The sequence below is a fragment of the Seriola lalandi genome, unplaced genomic scaffold (genome assembly GCF_002814215.2).
Source record: "Seriola lalandi dorsalis isolate HSWRI2012SDOR001 ecotype SW California unplaced genomic scaffold, Sedor1 jcf7180002054544, whole genome shotgun sequence".
Lineage (NCBI taxonomy): Eukaryota > Metazoa > Chordata > Actinopteri > Carangiformes > Carangidae > Seriola > Seriola lalandi.
In genome coordinates this window covers 923,570-943,795 of record NW_019525097.1, presented here as the reverse complement: position 1 = coordinate 943,795, position 20,226 = coordinate 923,570, and the positions used below count along the sequence as shown (strand labels likewise).

Below are 20,226 nucleotides of genomic sequence, written 5' to 3'. Positions count from 1 at the left end.
CACCTCCCCTCCCCCTCCCGCTGAGGGCGTCTCATCATGAAGGGGGGAGGAGGAGGGGGAGGGGGCAGTGCATGGTCTGAAAGAGAAGTGAAAGTCTTTATGCAAAGATGATTTCTGTCTCTTTGTCCAATGATAGCAAGAAAAAAAAAAAAACACACACACACAACACAAAAATAATCCTGAACTCTTGGATGAAACTGTATTAACCATCGGTGAGCAGCGACGGTGACGCTAAGAATCACAGCTGTTGGGGATTTACGATCAGTAAGTTGGCGAGAAGGAAGAAGGTGGGGATGGAAAAATAAAAACGTTTTTTTTCCCATAATGCCATAGGGGTAGCGTGCGTGCGTGCGTGCGTGTGTGTGTGTGTGTGTGTGCGCGTGTGTGTGCGTGAGTATGTATGGGGGACTGTCAGTCTCTGGTGAAGTCCACCACTGCAGGACACTGTAAAGCTCGTCTTCCTTAAAAAAAAGAAAAACAAACAAAAAAAAAACTATTTTAACCCGAACATGTACAAAAGAGAGAAAAAGTTATTTAGAAAAAAAAACCACACACACAAAAACAAAAAAACACGTATCTATCCACCACGTCTGTTTCAGTGTAGATCTATGGCCATATCAAGTAGCTCAATAATCCAGTCTTTTAAACAGGAAGCTCTCCTCTGTCTGTCGTCTCTTCATCTGTGGAACCATAACCAGACGTCGTCGTCGTCGTCGTTTCCCTTCCTGGAGTGTGGAGACATTTTACCGTCATGCTAGTTGACCATGGCCAGACGTGTAGATAGAACTGACTTCCTTTCTTGTACCTTTTTTTCCCCCAATTTGAAGACTCTCTACTTCCCCTCCCGCCTTTCTTCGTCAGTCTCCGTCATGTCCGTCACATTTTGGTTACTCCGTTTTGGTGCACGTGCGGTCGTTTTCTTTACGAGGTGAAGGTCACAACAAGTCTGCCACGAAAAAATTGTATTGACTCTCACAAGTTTTATTACAAGCAATAAGTGTAGCATCTATTTTAAGGCCCACCTGCCCGAGTCCCAACGCCACCAAACATATTTCAGTGTGTGTGTGTGTGTGTGTGTGTGTGTGTGTGTGTGCGTCTTGTCCTTTTTGGCCCTCCTGAGCTCTCGTAGGGGCCGTTTTTTTTACTGTGTTTGACACTTTGCCACCTCTTGTCAACTGTGTTGCAGATTTTCTGTGAAACTGAAGGCGAACATGAAAGAATATCAGAACAACACTGTAACAATCACAACACAACACTCTCCTTTCTTTTTTTTTTTTCCTATGAAATCCAAGGAGACTGTATCTTTAGCCACATTGGAGTTGAATTTTTTTATGGTTTATTTTTATTTTACAGCGTTTATAAGAGTAAAACTTTTTTTTTTTTTTTTTTAAAGGTGCACAGGTCAACCCAAATGTGTAAGAGATGGTGTCCCAATGAGGACATGAATGTGCCATTCACTCTTTTCACCAGTGCTTACTGATGACGTGTTTGTTTCATCTTTTTCGTCTTTGCCTTTTTCTCCTGCCTCTGTCAAATCCTTAAAATGAGAAGCTGTATTTTCCCTGAAACACACACACATAGAAGGGAAGTGTAACTTTTATTTTAAAACACTTTTTATTTCAACATTTCTTTCAGTTGAGCGCTGAGTTTTGTTGAGTACAATCAACCTGAGAGGGATATGTTGGGAGCTGAGACTGGTGTCCATAAACTGTAGCTGTTGCTCTGAGATTGCGTTGTCAAGGGGAAACGTTCATGTTGGTCTCAGTGCTGTTCTTTGTTTCCACATGAGGTCCTGAGGCGGGACGGCCTCCTTAATACAATCAAACCTCATGACTCTTCAACAGCCACTTTACGTTGGAGTCTGCAGGAAAAACATGGGGCTTAATAATGACCCTTTGACCCTCCAGAGGATTCTGAGGTGATAGGATATCCTAGAAAAAAAGTTTTAATAAGTAACTTAGCATTCTTGGTATCTTGATGGTTAAAAGCATCAAACTGAGAACTTACAAGGCAATACAGTGTAAGCACTATGACTGTAGTTCATCCTTAATGTCACCACTCTGGCCCCTTTGCAACAGTAAGAGTATTTGTACCTTAAAGGGGGCACTGCAGTGACTTCAGATTTAGCTTCCATAAGGTTTGGGAGGCTTGCAATAGGCCGGTATTTCAAAAATAATGGTCAAAATGTCAACATCGAAGGCCAGGATTCTCTGATGATGCTTGGTCCTTCAGTTCCCATTATGCAACTTGATAGCATCTTTTCATGAGAGTCTCTGACTTGCCTGGTCATCATCCACGTCTCTCAAGATCCATACCACCACTTTCTACTGGTTTCTGATCAGATTTTGGAGTTGCCAAGCCTGAACCAAGATAACCTCTATGACATCATTATAAGGTCCTGTTCACACCTGGCTTTAACATCTGATCGGATCTCACTTCCCCCGCTCTATATGCAAATAAACACGTATATACGTTGTTGTTTTTAGCCAATCAGAGAGAGAGAGAGAGAGAGAGAGAGAGAGGGAGAGCGGGGTAAGGAGCGGTTGAGCGGCTCGTTGCTCTGCACACAGCTCTACAATAAACTATGGTTTTACCCATTTGAAATATAGTCAGTTCGTTATGAAACTGTGTTGAGACTAGACTGTGGCAGAGGACGTCAGCTGAGCAGGCGTCCTTCAGTGAGGCCCAGGACAGATTTGCGTTCACACTGTTAAAAGAATGTGGCCTAGACCACCTCCAAATGTGGTCTGATGTCAAATGGCGTCCTCAATGCATCTTGGGTGCGTTCACACCTGAACCTGTGATTGGGTCACCTGAGACAGATGTTGATACCAGGTCTGAACATAATGAGGGTTATTTTTCACAGAAAACATTATTCAGCTGGTCTCCAAGGGCTGAGTAGCACTTGACATGTAGACTGATTTTTGATGTGTAAAATCTGTAGAGTGCCCCTTTGAATTACTGTTAGGAGAAGTGGCTAATGCGTTATCATCATGCATAGCTTTTAAACCTGGTATCCTACCAAAAACAAGGTTTTGTTAATCAGGGGCTGTCATACAACACAGCTGTTCAAGGGCTTGGATGTTATAGCTTTATTACAAAAGGTTTTTTAAAAATCAAACACTGAGAAAATAATTCCCCCCCTCAGTTTCTGTCATTTGCTTGAGTTTGGGTCGAATTTGTTAAATAAATACTGTGGTTAAAAAAAAAAAAAAGACATGGTCTACGTCATGCTCTAACTCTCTGTTGATAAAGTTGTGTCATCTCCTCATCCAACCTTTTTAAATGGAAACACGCAAGCCAAGAAGGCTCCCTGTCCTGAGTGTTTACACAGCATCGATTGCACTTTAAGATGAAAAACAAAAAAACAACAAAAAAAAAATAACCCACAGAGCAAAACCAACATCCTCTGACAACAGTTGCTTAAAAGCCTCTGTCGCCAATAGTGGGGGCTATCTCACCAAAGGATTCAAGCCGGCAGTCTCCTGCTAAAACATGATCACTCTCAACGAAGTCGCCTTTTCTTATTTTTGTATCATTGTTGTCAAAGAGATCTAAAAAAAAAAACAACAACAAAAAAAACAAACAAAAAAAAAAAAAACAGAAAGATGTCCATCTCTATATTCAGTCCTCCGGACGCGATGGCGGGTGAAATGTTTGGATGGAGAGAAGTTTTCCTTTGTGAAGCTATGTAGTCTGTGCCTTGTTCTGAAGTTGCATTTATATGTCAAAGATATAAAGATGACTAGTAATAATATCTAGGGACTGTAATTATGATCACATGCAGTTGTTATTTTGTTTGTCTTTCTGTTTTTTTTTTTTTGTTTGTTTTTTTGTTAGTTTTTTTCATCATGGTCATTTTATTTTGAAGGGAGAGTTCAATGACCTTGGTACTGTTGTTCCCCACCAGGAAAACACCTTTGCACCAAGATCTTCTTTGTTTTTTTTGTTTTTTTTTTACATACACGTGGTTTCTTTCTATACAGTTGCGAGGTTGCTTTTCTTACAGCTCAGAAGTACAATCAAACCTTTTAAGAGATGAGGCTTATAAGGGTTCAAAGATGATCTTTGCGCTCAGATGATGATTTTTCTAAACCTCCAAAAAATCCCTGTTTGGAAGTCCAGATGAGTCCCGGCTGCAGTGTTCTGTGTTCCCTCATTGCCATTTAAACGTCAAAGAGACCGCTTGCGTTTCAGCAGCTAATCTTTCTTTCCACACTTGGAAATCTCTCCGAAAAAAACAAAAACAAAAAAACTCTTCTTGTCTGCTCCATGTTAATGTCAGATTGCTGATGGAAACATTTATCTTTGTCCGTAAAACCCTGTTTTTCTGCTGAAGGAACTGAAAAAGAATTTGTGAATTTTTGCAGGAATGAATTGTGGCTGAAGCAAGTTTCATTGGATGGGTTTCCAGACGTGTTCTTTTATCATCTGCATTGTACCATACTGTTCTCACGTTAATTAGTCTTTCTTACATGCTAACATATTGTTTTGTTTGAGCAAATTAAATAAAAATTGCAATATAAGACTAGAAGTTGTTTCTTTTTTAAATGATGACGACTGTTTTGACCTTTGATTAGCTGCTAGTTATCAATTAGCTACTGGTCATACCAGACCAAGGAATGCTGTAGTAAGAAAAACGTGTGTTGAATTAAGCAAAGGTTGTGTTTTATTTGTTTTGAATTAAACCTTTTTTTGCCAGAGGAAGTTTAAGTTATTTCTTCTTTCAAAAGTTATATAGTGTCACATTAAAGGTCCCATATTATACACTTTTCCTGTGATATACTGTATATGTGGGTTTCAGAACCAAAAAACCATCTCAATGTAGTTTTACATCTCCTCTCTCAGCTCTAGTAGAAACAGGTCTGTAAGTTTCTGAGTGATTGAATAAAAATATAACAGATATCAAGTTACAGAAGTCATGACAGCTCGTTTTCAGGCTCAGTTTCTTTCTTTCTTGCTGTGTGCATTTCTCTGTGGACTGAGCGCTTTGATACTTTCACAGTATTAATATAGAACCTGGACCTGCTTTAAAATCAAAGAACACATGGAAATGTACCTTTATATGTACCTTTATACATATATATATATGGGACCTTTAAGTTAATAATGACGTGCTGCCCTTGTTCCCTCCCTGGTACGTCCTCATCTGTCGTTACACCAGGTCAGCCAGAGTCACAGCCCCATTAACTGTGACATCAGGTCTGACTGCGCCTCGTGCTAACACTCAGCGGAGGAGAACAGGAAGAGAAAGACTAACTGAAAACGTGTGCCTGAAACCTTTTTTTCCCTTTTAGCCTGATGTGTTTACCTTCTCTGGTGTCGGCGAGCTGAGCCGAGCTGCTGCTGCTGCAGGGTGAGACCAAGATTTGAAAATGCAATACTGCAAGTTGTGGGTCAGTATGCTCAGCAACAAGGAATATTCTCAGAGGATTTTATACTGATCCACAGGAATCGGACACTTCACAGCTGTTTAATATTTATTTTTATTTTATTTTATTTTTTGGATCGTCCAATATCAGGGTTCCCCCCCCACCCTTGCACAATAATTTTTTTAAGGGCTATGCTTGGTTTCCAGTTTCCAGATCTATCTCAGCTTTTTATCAAATGCAGCTCGCCTTATTTGTTTTTTTCTGTTCAGAAAACTTTGTTACTCACCGGGTCTGGTGATGTGTGACACTGAGAGAAACAGGATTGAGCAACAGGGAGCGCTGTGGAAAACAATACAGAAACATATAGAGTATACATTTCTCTCTTCTTGTATACAGTGCAAGTATTTTTTGTTTGGAAAGATTAAAATATGTCACTATATCGACTGTACTTTTGATAATATAGATTTGTGGATATGGTATTTTGCAAAAAGAAAAAAAGATTAAATTATGTATATTTTTCTCTTATTCTTGCATTAAATTCTTATCAACCAAAAAGCAGATTCTCTAAATACAACATAATGTCTGACTTTATCTTATTACTTAGGAACTTCATAATAATCTCACTGGCACAAACTTCAAAAATTTCTGGTTTGCAGGGCGGAAAAAAAACCTGCGTTTAAGATTAAAGGAAACTTCGAACACTTAATTGTTTGTAGAAAGAAAAAAAGAAATAGCACTTCTGTGCAGTTTCACTTTACAACACAGTAGGACTGCACCAACACTTCCTGTGGGCGGAGAATAAAGAGGTCTGGCAGTGCATCTGCAGTTCATTTGAGGTTTTGTTCGACTCGCAGCCAAAGAGAGGTTGCGGTGTGGCACAAGATGCACTACAACAGGAAAACAACCTGAGCTCAGAGCGGGTATTGATGCTGTAATTGGATTGGAGAGTTTGAATTTTCAAAATCACTTTTCTTCCTCTTATTGTGTCAAGGAGCTTTGGCTATAACTGACAGTTGTGAATAATGTGTCACAACAGTCGGGTCTCCGAGACGTGTTTGCTTATGCAAATAAGACAAGGCACGCAGCTGTTATTGACTCCATGTAAACTTCATGTCTGAGTGAATTCATATGCTGAAGGTAGTTTGATACAAACAGTGTTGATGCACTTTGCTATAACACTAACAAACCAAGTGAATGATTTAAAGATAATAAGAATAAGTGCTGAGATTAAAAAACTGGACTTTTTTTTTTCAGTGGGTCAGAAACACTTGGGAGGGAGACCCAATTAAAATTCATCATCACCTTGACAATAAGTGATGTATTTAGTCCTGTATAGTCTGCTAATCACTTATTTTTGTGGTATTGGTGACATATTGGATATACTGACTCAATTCTGTCACTATTTTGAGGATGAAATTACTTCCACGTTTAAAGTTTTACTTTATCATGCAGGATTAGGTCAGATGTTTATGATGCAAACAGTTCCAAGTGTCATTAAAGATTTAGCAAATGTTTCCATGAATGCGCTATGGTATATTATGCATCACATCCATGTACAGCCTATGACGATACTGACACCACCAAGTTATTAATGGGAATGCAGCTGTTCTCAGAGCTTCTATGAGTAGTACAGTCCAGTACCATTATGATGACAGCCTGCCCACAGAAATATATACCCAAATAGCAAAAATATATCCGGCTCATACTTGGGCCACATGCTTGTTTTCTTCTGGCCCAGCATACGTCCCAGTTCCACTGCCCGGATGTGACCCATATACAGCATGGTTGTCAGATGTTACTTCCACGCCTGGGCCAATTCTGGTGCACACACAGAGAAAAATCTTCTGGCTCTCAGCAAATACAGGAAAATAACAACAGGAATATGCCAGGATGTGGAGGTATACGGGCCAGACTTGGGCAGAGGATCCAGGTATATGTCGGGTCAGAAGTTTCATTTTGCTATCTGGGTAAAACGTACACTTTCCTCCTTCAGTTTTTAGTACATAAAAAGAAACATTGTGCCTTGAGCATAAAATGCAAGAATGAATGTAAACAGACTAAACTGGGCAAATTTTGATTCAATTTCAGCAGCACTCTTGTTTTTGTAGTCAATGTTATACCAGGCTACATTATAAGTAAAATGTAATCTTGGTATTTTGATAATACATTTAAGTGGATTTGTATTTGACTATTTTCTTATTATATTCATTTCAACATCAATTACTTTATTATTATGGGACTGAAACTAACTCTGGTTAACAAGTACTCACCTACTGAGCCATGGGCACAACAGACATTTGCACTGTTCTATATCTACACCGTTCTGTCCATTGCTTACACGGAGACAGCTGCACATCGCCTTACATTTATAATTTACACCACCTCCATGACACTTACTGCTGTGCAGCTGATTTTTTTCTATTTAATTATTTATGCCTATTTTTATTCTGTTCTTTATTTTTTGTGATTTTGTTTGATTGTTATATTGGGTGGATAGTGGGTTTTATATGTGTCGTGTAAGCTACTTGATGCCTGCATTTCCCTCGGTGTTAATAAAGTATCTATCTATCTCTAAGTTTTTTCCCCCTCTGCCCTTCGCTCCTACCATTTTGTCTGACGGTAATTTGACACCGGTAAACAAAGTAGTCGCGACTCCTTTCAAACCAATCCCAATCGAGCTCAAATCCACCGTTAACCAATGAAATTGTAGAACAGTTTGAAATGAACGCTGAGCTAGCCAATCAGCAGCCTTCGCGCCTTCCTCGTCACTGGTGGATTTTGCTCAGAGAGGGAGGGAGAACGAGCTTTACGTCAAACGTGAGCAGAGTCCGATTTAAAATATTAAGAAAATTTTAGATTAATTCCTCGTAGTTTGGATAATATATCATCACTTTTACTCACTTGGATTATTTGCGTCATACTCAGGTAAGTGCATCTGTCCAACGCCGGTAACTATGATGCAAGATAGCAAATCGCTTTATGTTTCTCTTTGTTAGGAAACTGTTGCTTAGCCGAAGCTAACTCAAGCTGCTGTATAACGGTGCTGTAGGCTCCGACTAGTTCCTGGAATCTTAACTTGTGTATGCTGGTAATTTTTCCCCTTAATGTCTCATATTTTTATTTAAAAACACTTGGCAGAGACTTTCACTGCGATGTTAACTATGCAGTTGGACGTGTTACACGTTTTAACGGTACGCAACCATTAAATGATCTGAAATTCGACGGTGCATTCTTAGTTAATCAAGTCCATCTTTAATAGACTGTAACGCTAAGATTAGCTCAGTCGACTTTTCACTTTTCTGAGCACCATTAATTTTAAAGTATTTTTGCGGGGGGATACCGTCACTAAATTTAGCCGTGTCAAAACTTGCGCTCATGGGTTGATTCGTTGGCGGATGCGTTTGGTTTCTTTCCCAACACCGTTTGAATGCATGACGTTTTCCCTCCTTTGAGTTAACAACGCTAACGTTAGCCGCAGTTCGTTAAAGACACAGCTCTTACGCATTATAATTCACTTGTGGCACAAAAGGATATGCGACGACTGTTCTCAAAGACAAACCACACTCGCATTCGCGTGTCAAGCAGTAAGATATCGAAACTTTATGGACCTAAAAGTGAAACGTTAAAGCTCCGGGAAGCGGCTGTGTACTGTCATAGACGTTAGAAGGCACTACACTCCAACGGGGGCATGGGAGTTAACCAGTATGAATTGTAATGTAAAACGAGTTAGTCCTCTTTTTAAACCCCATTGTCCGGTAAAGCTATTTAGAAAACTCTTCCGATAAAGCATTAAACTCATCTTTGAGTCACTTGTCGACGTTTGTTTTCGAGTGTGGAGCGGGGTAATTGTTGCCCCTAGTGGCCGTTGGGGTAAAAACACCCACGACGACTGCGGCTCTCGCCAACCGTCAAGTATCAGCGGGGCCTCCGGCCTCAAGGATCAGCAATGGGTCCACGACGGCTGAGAGCACCACTGTCAGACGAAGAAGACGCAGCACTAGAAAACTCAGTATGCCAAGCGACACAAAGATGAGCTATGTGCTTTATCTGAAGTGTTTTCTAACAACATTTTTCTGGTTTGCAAGAGAAAAGACTTTAAGCATGGGGACTAACTCGTTGGTTTCCAAAATGTACGTCGGGTTAACTTCCCCACCTTCGTTAAAGAGCAATTTCCCGGCGATATTCAATGGAAGTTTCCGGGACTGTCTCACCCACTGTGTGAGGGACAGTACTAAGCGGGACTAAAGTACAGATTAATGTAATCCAGTGGCTATGAATCTCACGACGTCACAATATACATATATCATACAATTGGTGGTTTATTCATATAGGAGTAAAGTTTTTGTTGCAGTGAGTTAGAGGCGTTTTTGCGGTCCAAAGGAAAGCATGCTGATTGTCTGCCCCCCCCATAAAAGTTAAATAATACAGTGCTGCTATGTTAACAAAACAGGTTATCGCCTCTTTGGTGGGAGGTTCACACGTTAAATTCCAAAGGGGCTGCATACCAGGTGGAGCTTAATAGAAGTTTTCAGTACAAAGGGGGGATGTGTGCCTGACTTCTGTGTAAAACCCCACCCACGTTACAGCCGGATCCTGTCATCAGTTCAGCCTGAGATCTGATGGGAAACTCTCATCACGATTCAGCCCTGACTTTCACATCCCATATGGAATTCGGCAGAGAAGCCAGGAGAGCAGCACAGGGACTTACTCTACTCTGGGTGTGTCTTACTGAGGTGGTTTCCCCTCAGATGTTTTGGATTTTTGTGTTTTTCAGGATTATATCAGTTACTTGGGGACTAGGGGGTTGACTGCATATGTTTGACTCTCCCTGCTTGTTTGTAGTAAACCCGGTGAGCCAACTTCTCAATGGACTGTTGGACCTTTCTGCTGTAAATCAGTGTGTTTACAGGGGCTTACAAGAAATTGATGTAGACATCAGATTGGATTGTACAGCAGAGTGGTTTAGTTGTCAATAAACTCACATTGTCAGGTTTAGCCTTTAAGGCTTCTTTTAACTTAATTTCTGTCAGATGGTCATCAAGATCTCAAATAAGTTTCTATGTGCTACCTGCCATTTAATGAAGCATGGTGCCATGTTAACAGCTGGAATTTGAATTAGCACGGCTCCTGAGAGGAGGCTGTCGATATGGTATGGGGCTAAAATCTGCTTTGCTTGTGCTGAGTATGTTTAAGTCAGTGTTTCCATTCCTCGAGTAACATAATTTTGTTGTTAAAACACTACTAATCAAACATGTTGGAAGGCGTCCTTTGTGTTTTTATGCTGGCAGTGGTAAGATGAAATGGAAAAGTGATTAAGAGTAACAGAACCATGCATGTTTTCCTTTTATCTGAATTCATTTTTATGAATGAGCTGTATTTAACACAAATGTGTGTGTGTGTTGACTTCACATTTTATTAATTCTCAGTTGGAAGTTATTTAGGTGCTTTCTGGTGGTATTTTCTACAGAATTTCACATTGGTCCACAGAACTCTGTGACTGTACAGTTGTCAAACTGGCCAGCTGCTATTTTTATAGCTGACCTCAAACTGGCTCTGAGAGTTGGCACACTTAACAACCACAACCCCAGTGAAGTATAGTCTCATGTGTGCAGGAGCTGGTGTAAAACCCCCTGCCTGGTTGGCTGTGACTTGAATGGCCCAACGCTTTCAGACAGCTTTGGGTAAACCTAGCAGGGACAGACCTGTCAGCAGTTCTGCAGCAGTGTGGTGGTTTTCTAGACACTGAGGCTCCCTGGTCACTAATGTTCCATAATGCTGACCTTGCCTGGCCCACCTCATTGTGTCCATTGGGGCGTAGTACAAGGATTTTGCAGTTCTAAAGTGTTAGCTGATGTAGGTTGTCCAGCCTCTCAAAATGTTTGGGTGGTTTTGAAGTTATAAACTAAGAAGATGTTTGACAGTTTGATCAGGTGTATAAACACAGACACGATTTTAAAACTTGAAGATAAACAGAACAAAAATGGTGCTTGATATTCTTAATTCATTTTAGTTAATTTATTTCACTTTATATATTTGTTTTTATTGTTTTATCCTTTTGTCAAGCATTTTGTAGCTTTGATAAGAATTGTGCTGTGTAAATAAAGTGAATTATTATTGGTATCATTATAATTATTAATGCTTTAAATTGTGTAAGACTGTAAGGAGATGATCAACACTTGCAATGGGGCGGGAATACTATTTCAAGTGTTTTGGCATTACTGTGACCTTTTCAGAGCTTAAAGAGCGAAACAAATCACATTATATATAAAGCTTCACGTGATAGTCCGTTTGAAAGGAACAGTGACAATAAATAAAATCTTACAGAATTCGATATACAATATGTAACAGCACAGCTCATATACCCTTCAGCCCTATATGTACAGTAAACACTTAAAGCGAGGGTAGATTTTCCAAAGAAAACATCAGAATGAAAGATGTTAACTTAAATATAAACATCAAAACTCCTCCACCACAACTCCTCCTGGGCTTTTGGTCTGGACTATGGCTGTAGCTGTGTGGTGTGTTGTAATAATAATGTGCGTTTGGTTTTTCTCATCTGCTTATCCTTCCTTCCTGTTTTATCTCAAAATAAAATCCTTTGTACAGGCTTGCTCTGATCTTTAGCTTGTGTCTGAGATTTTAAGATGCCACTGCTATTGTCATTCAAGCAAATTGTTGAAGTTTGAGTTGTACTTGAGTGGACTTTATAGAGACAGAAAGGGCAGGCTGCAATGACAGTGTCTGTCATTGTTTCAAATCATCCTCCTTAATGTACTTACCAAAGGCATATTAGGTTTGCACTGAAATGAAACACCCAGTGTACAGTGATTTTGCTCAAAATAAACTGTAGTTTAGGGAAGCTGTTTTTACCTGCTCTTTTCTCTCATGTCTCCTGTCTGTCTACTCTCATGTCTTTCCTCTCCTTTATCTCCTGTGCTCTCTCTTTCACTTTCTCTTTCTTCCGTCCTCTTTATACTTTCTTCTACTCTCACTCTTTATCACTCATGTTTCACTCTCCCTCAGGTCAATGAAGATGCCTGTGGTGAAGTACCAGAGAGGGGACAAGGTGATGGGCCGCTGGCCCGGCAGCAACCTGTACTATGAAGTCAAGGTGCTGAGCTTTGACACCACCAGTCAGCTCTACACTGTCATCTACAAGGACGGTACTGAGCTGGAGCTCAAGGATCAAGACATCAAGGTAGAACTAGAGTCACAGAGATGCTGACAACCACAACTTCACTCTCTTTTCACTTTCTCACTTGGTTTAAATCATTTTGGATTAGTTCTTTAGGTTTAACAAAAGTTCTCTGTTATCACAGAAAGCAATATTATAATCTAACATCTATAGCATTATGGCCTATATTAGTATTTTTTTAGTAATACTTTTTAAATCAAAGTCAAATTCAGTTGTTGATTTAATAATTTACAAATGTGACAAATGCCTTGATACCCAAATGAATTGAAGACATGTCATTCTACTGCTGAAAGCATTGTGGATGACCTTTCTTGACCCCAATGTGTAAACGTTTCTATATTGTTTCTGTATATATACTTACAAAGAATCATCAGCTGTTGCCAATGGTTGTAATCTCCTCTTATGTTTCAATTGCTGTTGTCCTTCAGAGTGCTGCTGGTTTCCAGACCCGATCCAGGTCTCGCTCTCGTTCTCGATCACCAGGCCGTCGTCGTAGCCGGTCACGCTCCCCAGCAAGGACAACGCGCCGCTCGTCCTCTCGTACAGCAGCGGCTGTCGCTGCTGCAGCCATAACGGACAGCATGCCATCCTCTCATAGGGACTCAAGGCTGAAGGATAATTTGGAAGTCAGGCTCAGCCCCCTGGTAATTGTTATATATTTTGTTTCATTGTAATATTATGTTTCCAGTGTTTTTATGTTTTGTTTTTTTGTAATATAAAATTATTATCACTTACATTATCTATTGTATTCAGTGTTACTGAATATCAGCCTACTGTAGAGGAGATCTAACAAATGATTCTGTGTCATGAATCTTGGTCATTTACAACTAATAAAAGTTAATTAATTTAAAGGAGGTTCACAGTTTTTCTGGCAAATTCCTGTACATTGTCAAATGTCCTAAATCATCAGCACCTTGTTGTTGTGGGAATGAGGAATGTGTCAGTTTCAGCCTCTGATTTTGGATTTTGAGCATAACAGAGTCACGTTCCCCGTGTGTGGTCCTCACGTTGTGTTTTTTTTCCTCCCCTTTTTGTCTCTTCATCTCCATCAACCCCCCTTCATTGTTTCATGGGCAGCAACCGACAGAGGCAACCGAGAACAATAGCAACAATAAACATGAAAAGCAAGAGGAGAAACAAAAAGAGGAGAATAACACAGCTAACAAAGTGAATGAGGTGAGTTTTATCTTGAATTTAAAAAAACTGTTCATCTGTGTGGAAAACTTAGGAGAATTTGATACAACTTTGTTGAAAAGTTGCACATCATGTTTTTAAAAATTCTAAAATCCTAAATAAGCCCAAATCTCTCTGCGAAGGTGGAAGCAGAGCCTGAGAAGAACCAGGGCCGTTATAATCTACGTCGCAGGAAGGACGACGGAGCTGCCAAAGAAGTCGCAGTCAAACAAGAGCAGCTGGAGGAGGAGGCCAAGAAGGCTGCAGCTCCTGCTGCCGCCCTCTCCACCCCACTTGACTTCGGAGGGAAGATAGGTAGGTTACAGGGTGCAGTTCCATGTTGTATGCAGCTACTGCGGAGCAAAGCAAAGTCTTCCCTAATTTGATTTACAGCCAGACGGATTAAACCCTTGGACAAGGACACTGCTGTTAAGCACACAGAAATGTAATTGGTCACATTCCAGTTAATTTATGTATTTTCATTTCTTCATTTAATCATTGATAGAACTAGACAGACTGTAAAATGAGCATGAACCTATGGTGTCATCAGAACAGTACTGTGCTATCATAAACTGGACACAGCTTTTCAAATTACTTAAAGAATGAAACACTGCCAGTCTAGATGGCACAAAAACCTCACAATTTGTGCAGTACATAACTTTCCTCACTAGAAATGCAGAAATATTATGATAAAATGAACCTGATCCAACGGAGGACATCAGTATCCCTGATGTGTCTTTTCCTTCCTGCAGGAGCCTATTTCTGGCTGCTCTTTCTGCCGGCCTGGGTTCTCTTCCTGGTGCTCCAAATCAATCAGGGGGACCCCAGCCTGGTCAACTTTCCCCCTCCTCTGCCCCCCCTTGAAACCTTCTGGGATACCCAGGCCTTTGGCTTTGTCCTCCTCTGGATTGTGTTCCAGGCTGTGCTCTACATCCTGCCTGTTGGAAAGGTGAGTGAGAGGAGCCGAGAACTGTACACACAGTAGTGTGTAACATCATCAGTACAGTATTACTGGGTTTGTCTAAAGGCCAATTCATGGTTTCTGTGTCCCCATGTCTGCGAGGGTTCACATGACATAAATTTAATCAACTGCCTCAGTCCGCAAGGGTCCACATGGACCCTGTGCAGTGTGTAGTGCGTTACGTGTCCACACATGCATAACCCAGTGTGTATTATGAATAGAAACATGTCCGTGTGTGCAGTCAGCCTCAGTCCGAGGGAAAGCGGAAACCATGAAGCGGCCTTAAGTAAGGTGGTAGCTGGTTAGCCCTCTGTACTCACTCTGCACTACTATGTGTACAGGACAGACACGTGTGAATTGGCACATGACTTTGTCTGTTTAATGACTTTGGCATGAGGCACAAATTGGATCAATGATCAGGAGTCACAGTCAATGAGATACTCCACAGTAAAAAACAACATCTTGGTCTTTCACTCCAGGGTCATTTCTTCTACTTGATATTTATACACATAAAACATTTTTGTGTTTTTCAGTTGAAGTATTAGTTTTTTCTAATATAGATAAAAAAGCTGATGTTTGTCTTTAATCTTCAGTGTTTCCTCCCATTCAAAAGTCCCTACAGTGGTAAAAGTGAGAACATAGTAATCGCAAAATAGATTTCTCCCCTCGTTGATGTTTACAAGATCCCCGTCCCTCTGATTGGCTCCTCTAGAGATGTCACTCCTGTGAGCTAAAAATGCCATTAACCAGTGGGTCCATATGTTTAAGCGTGCTTGTGTTTAACTTGTGACTGAGTGACCCTCATTCCAACCATGACTTCTCCATCCACAGTGATCCCATTAATCCCATTTCTTCTGTTTCTCTAGTTGAGCGACGGCATGCCGCTGAGGTCTGGGGAGAGGCTGAAGTACAGAACCAATGGTGAGTCTATGTGAACCAAACCTAGCTAAAACCAATACAACACTGCTTTGTTATATCCTCAAGCACCTTCAAGAAGATTATAATTCTCAGTTTTAAAAACATTTTTAGAGAGGTGTTGATTCAGCGATATGGTCATTTTGAAGGCTGCAGTTTGTGTTGCTATTGAGTTATACTTATAAGTGGTTCTGTAATTTTATTCACCCCATTATATTAATGAGGGTAGGCTAAATAACAGAAACACCTCTCTGTGTAATATTGTTACAGAACACCTGCCTTTTACCAGTTGTTACTGAAGTTTACATAATGTAATGTCTCTGCGTGCTCTGACATGAAAGCGTCAAATAAATACCGAATAAAAAATTAGCTTTTTGTCTTCCACATGTCACATTTCTTCTGTCTGTCTCTGCGCTCTGCTTCCTAACAGGTTTCTTTGCCATCGCGGTGAGTGCTGTAGCAGTGGCAGTAGCGGTGCACCAGGGTGTTGACCTCACCTACATCCACAGTCACTTCCTGCAGCTAGCCGTGGCCACCTTCCTCATCTCCGTCCTGCTGAGCGTCTACCTGTATGTCCGCTCTCGCTACGCTCCCACAGAGAAGCTGGCGCTGGGGGGAAACTCTGGTAAGCAGAAACATCCTCAGTCCCTGACTGACTGATCACTTTCATTCTGTTTTGTCTCTTTTATTATTTCATTTATTGTGACTGTAGTCTGTTGTTAAATGTGCACAGTTGCTTCATTTCTTTTCTCCCTCTTTCTCTTCAGGAAATGTGGTTTATGACTTTTTCAAAGGACGTGAACTGAATCCTCGCATAAAAGACTTTGACCTGAAATTCTTCTGTGAGATGCGCCCTGGACTGATAGGCTGGGTGAGAGGAACTTATTTTAAAAAATACATTTAGTAAGCACCTTAAGGAAGAAGATAATATTGTTATTATTATTAATATTATGGGCAGAACACGCCTCTCTCTGTTGGTCAAACTGACTTGCAGTTATTGTGTCTTGATTCATGCTGCATTCGATACTGAAGATATCGCAACACACTGCCGTTAAAAATGGTACTATGCCGCATTTCATTATTACATATCCTTTAAAAATGACAGTGTTTTAATCACAGCCGTTATTATCTGAGTTGTACTGATGATCCACTCACCATGATAGCGACAAACCAAGAGGCATGGCTGCAAATACAAGTGCTCTTGCCGACTGTCTGTGGCTTGTCGACAAAGCAGATGCACAGAGCAAAATATTTAACTCACACAGCCGACAGTGAGGGTGAGCCTGCCTGTACAAGATATTTTAAACCTACACATTGCACTGCAGGTTTAACCCCAGGCATGTGACATTAACTCATTGATCACATTAAACTTTAACATGAACATTTGAAGGAAGGTTTACGTCTGTTTATCTGCAGGGGTTGTGTTTACTTTTCACTTCAAAAATCAATAAAACAAACCAAACTTTTGCATACACCTGTATCTCCATGAATTGATATTCACCATTCTGCATGATCACAATTCATACTGATGATGGATTTTATCCTCTCTGATTGTTCAGTGTTTGATCAACTTTGCGATGGCGCTGGCTGAGATGAAGAAGCACGGTCTGGACGCTCCATCAAACAGCATGATCCTCGTGAACATCTTCCAGCTGCTCTACGTGGTGGACGGTCTCTGGAACGAGGTAACAGAGCACGTTTCCTCAGAGGGAATTAGATAAAACGCATTGATGAATGAAATGATTACCTGCATGGTCAGGTAAACAACTTGTAAAACCTGCTTGCTTCATAAAACAAATAATGAGTGAATGTGTGCTTGTCTCCTCAGGAGGCCATCCTGACCACCATGGACTTGATGCACGACGGCTTCGGCTTCATGTTGGCTTTCGGTGATCTGGTGTGGGTTCCCTTTACTTACACCATGCAGGCTTATTACTTGGTCAACCACCCCAACCCCCTGAGCCTCCCAGCCGTTACAGCCATCCTCATGCTCAAACGTGAGTGGGATTTACCGTTCAGCTGAATTCACGATCTGGATTATTGAGTTCACATAGCTGCATTTACCGGTCATTCTTGTTGCTTTATCGTAAAGTTCTACACAGAAAATCATTTAGTAATGTCACAGGAATTTAAGATAAAGTACATTTTAAATAATTGTGGTTAAATATTTCTGTGGTAAGACATTGTATTTGTTTCAAAAGGAGGTATGGATGGGTGATATATTTGTTTCTAACGTCTTCTCTTGGTCTCTGTCTCTCAGTTGTCGGCTTCTACATCTTCAGGAAATCCAACTCTGAGAAGAACGCATTCAGGAGAAACCCATCAGACCCAAATCTCTCTTGTAAGTTCTCCTGCAGCCATAGAGCTAACTATGTCTTGGTTCTGTGATGAGATGATATTTTTTTCCCCCTCTGCATTTCTTTGTTTCCCTCCAAAGGTGGAAGAGTCATTAGTTAGTGATGGTTGAGCTCTAGTTATTTCCATGAGTGATGTCTGTGACTGAGTTGTCAACAGCGGTGGAAACCAGCTGCAGCTTGTTGTTAAAGTAACACCAAATTTTGAAGTCTGTGTGTGAAACTTAAATTATGTCAAACAGCCAAAATTGAATGAGGTTCTGATAATTAGGTTTAGCCTTTACAGGTTCTGTTACTCACAATAACTACAACATCTTTCTAACAGGACAAGTAGTCATATTTTCTATGCCAAAACTTTGTTTAAAGCTTTCCTTTTTCTTTGTCCTTCTTGTCACTCTAACCTCTGTCGGTCTGTCTCTCCAGACCTGAAGTCGATCCCCACAGCTACAGGGAAGAGTCTCCTGGTCTCTGGCTGGTGGGGTGTGGTCCGCCACCCTAACTACCTGGGAGACCTCATCATGGCTCTGGCCTGGTCCCTACCCTGTGGTGAGTTGCACTTATAGCATTTGCCATATTAGAAACCAGTGAGGTCCTGACTGTTTGGTAATGAAGTTTAGAGTCCAGACATCTATAAGAAAAAAAAAAAAAAAAAGTTATATAGGTTTTAACTGCAAATGTGGTTATTGTGCAAATAATTCACTACGTTTACTTGCACAAAATATTATTGGTTTTGCCCTTATTCTGAAAAAGAATATTCCTACTAAGCTAGACTCCAGTTAATTAACTCCAATTAAAAGGTCAACATTGCAATAAAGTGAAACATACTAGAAAAACATGAGAAAAAAGGTGTGTGGGACTTTCTTTTATTTCTGGGGGTTTTGCAGTGATAGAACTACCACAGAACATGAATCTATTAAACTGAGTAAAAATGCTGTGAATGCTGACGGATTAAAAGCAAATTACATTGTTTTCAAATAAACTTACAGACAAGTCAATCGTTTTTCTTCTGTCCTTTTACCATGTGCAGGCTTCAGCCACCTGCTGCCGTGGTACTACATGATCTACTTCATCATTCTGCTCGTGCACCGAGACTCGCGCGACATGAGCGAGTGCAGGAGGAAGTACGGGTCGGCGTGGGACGAGTACTGCCGGACTGTTCGCTACCGGATCATTCCCCGTGTCTACTGAGGAACCTGACGCTGGACGCTCGAGCTGAGGCCTTTTTTTATTTTTTCACCCAGTATAATGGCTGTGAAGGCTCGCAAAAAAAACAAAAAACAAAAGAGCAAATGCGTACGGATTGACTGAATTGACTTTTTTATTGTTTAAACCAAGAATCTTTAAAACGGTCTGGATTTCTGGACTGAAGAAGCTACAAGTTTTAGATGGAAGAAAAAGACTCTCATTGTAATTATGGACTGTTTCAAGAATTTTTACATAAATCTTAAAATCTTAAATCTTAAAAAATGGGGAAAACAAAATAAACGCCTCCGCTAGGAATGTCTTGTTAGGATGTATATTATTGTACATACACATTTGTTTTGATACTTAAAGAATAATGCACCCCTTGCATAATTTCTAAGTTTTATTCTTTGCTCCCATATTCAGAATTACAATATCATTTTGGCTATTATGAATAATTGTAAGTACACCTTCCTACTATAATTTCCAGCTTGTGCATGTGAAGGATGCTACGTTTCTTTTTTTAATTTTTATTTTCAGTACGCTGGAAAGTAGGACTCATGTTCTTTCTCAGGACCCAGAATTTTGTAAGAAAGTTGAATTAGAAAAGTTTTGTCTTAATATTTTTTTGTATAGTTTTTATAGATATCTAGTTTTGACTTGAGAGTGTAAAATTATTTTCAGAGGTTTCAAGAAAAATGCACTAATGCGTGAAGGCATTTTTATTTTATTATTATTTTTTATCAGTTCCAAAGTGTATTTGATTTGGCTTTGCTACCTCAGGTTCACCCACTGTCCACTTCTCCTCTCCTCCGCGTCCTCTGGTCTCAGGCAGTGTGTGTGATTGTGGGTGTGACGTCACTGCCGAAGAGAGGAAAATGAGTTAGACTTGTTTATCATTTCACCGACAATGTGACCATCCGTTATCCACATCCACAGGTGTGTGACGCTTTTTAAAATGAAATCCCCCCCAACTACTTTTATTTTTGTCTTATTTTTGTCGCATTGATGAAACCATCTGTATCTCGTCCTGCTAGTTTCTGGAGCGTACTCTCTCTCTCTCTCTCTCTCTCT

General features: G+C 40.4%; 1 protein-coding gene across 3 annotated transcripts; it reads left to right on the top strand.

Annotated features, from left to right (window-relative positions):
• The first annotated feature begins 8,159 nt into the window (after positions 1-8,159).
• On the top strand, positions 8,160-20,135 carry lbr (lamin B receptor). Of its 3 annotated transcripts, none has more exons than XM_023414852.2 (14): positions 8,160-8,297; positions 12,396-12,570; positions 12,996-13,211; positions 13,645-13,743; positions 13,884-14,055; positions 14,493-14,689; positions 15,568-15,622; positions 16,047-16,241; positions 16,384-16,487; positions 17,176-17,301; positions 17,445-17,613; positions 17,877-17,957; positions 18,394-18,516; positions 18,998-20,135. In XM_023414852.2, exons 2-14 carry the CDS (start codon positions 12,400-12,402, stop codon positions 19,156-19,158), a joined length of 1,869 nt encoding a protein of 622 aa, XP_023270620.1. In that variant the 5' UTR covers positions 8,160-8,297; positions 12,396-12,399; the 3' UTR covers positions 19,159-20,135. The 3 variants fall into 3 exon arrangements, with proteins under 3 accessions (XP_023270620.1, XP_023270618.1, XP_023270619.1); XM_023414850.2 differs by having other exon boundaries at positions 14,463-14,689; XM_023414851.2 differs by lacking the exon at positions 8,160-8,297 and adding an exon at positions 9,954-10,090 and having other exon boundaries at positions 14,463-14,689.
• Positions 20,136-20,226: the final 91 nt, after the last annotated feature.

Coding starts and splice junctions, on each gene's coding strand:
- lbr (XM_023414850.2), top strand. CDS start 12,400: ATGAAGATGCCTGTGGTGAAGTACCAGAGAGGGGACAAGGTGATGGGC. Junction 13,744..13,883: donor CAGCTAACAAAGTGAATGAG/GTGAGTTTTATC, acceptor CTCTCTGCGAAG/GTGGAAGCAGAGCCTGAGAA. Junction 17,302..17,444: donor TGGACGGTCTCTGGAACGAG/GTAACAGAGCAC, acceptor TTGTCTCCTCAG/GAGGCCATCCTGACCACCAT.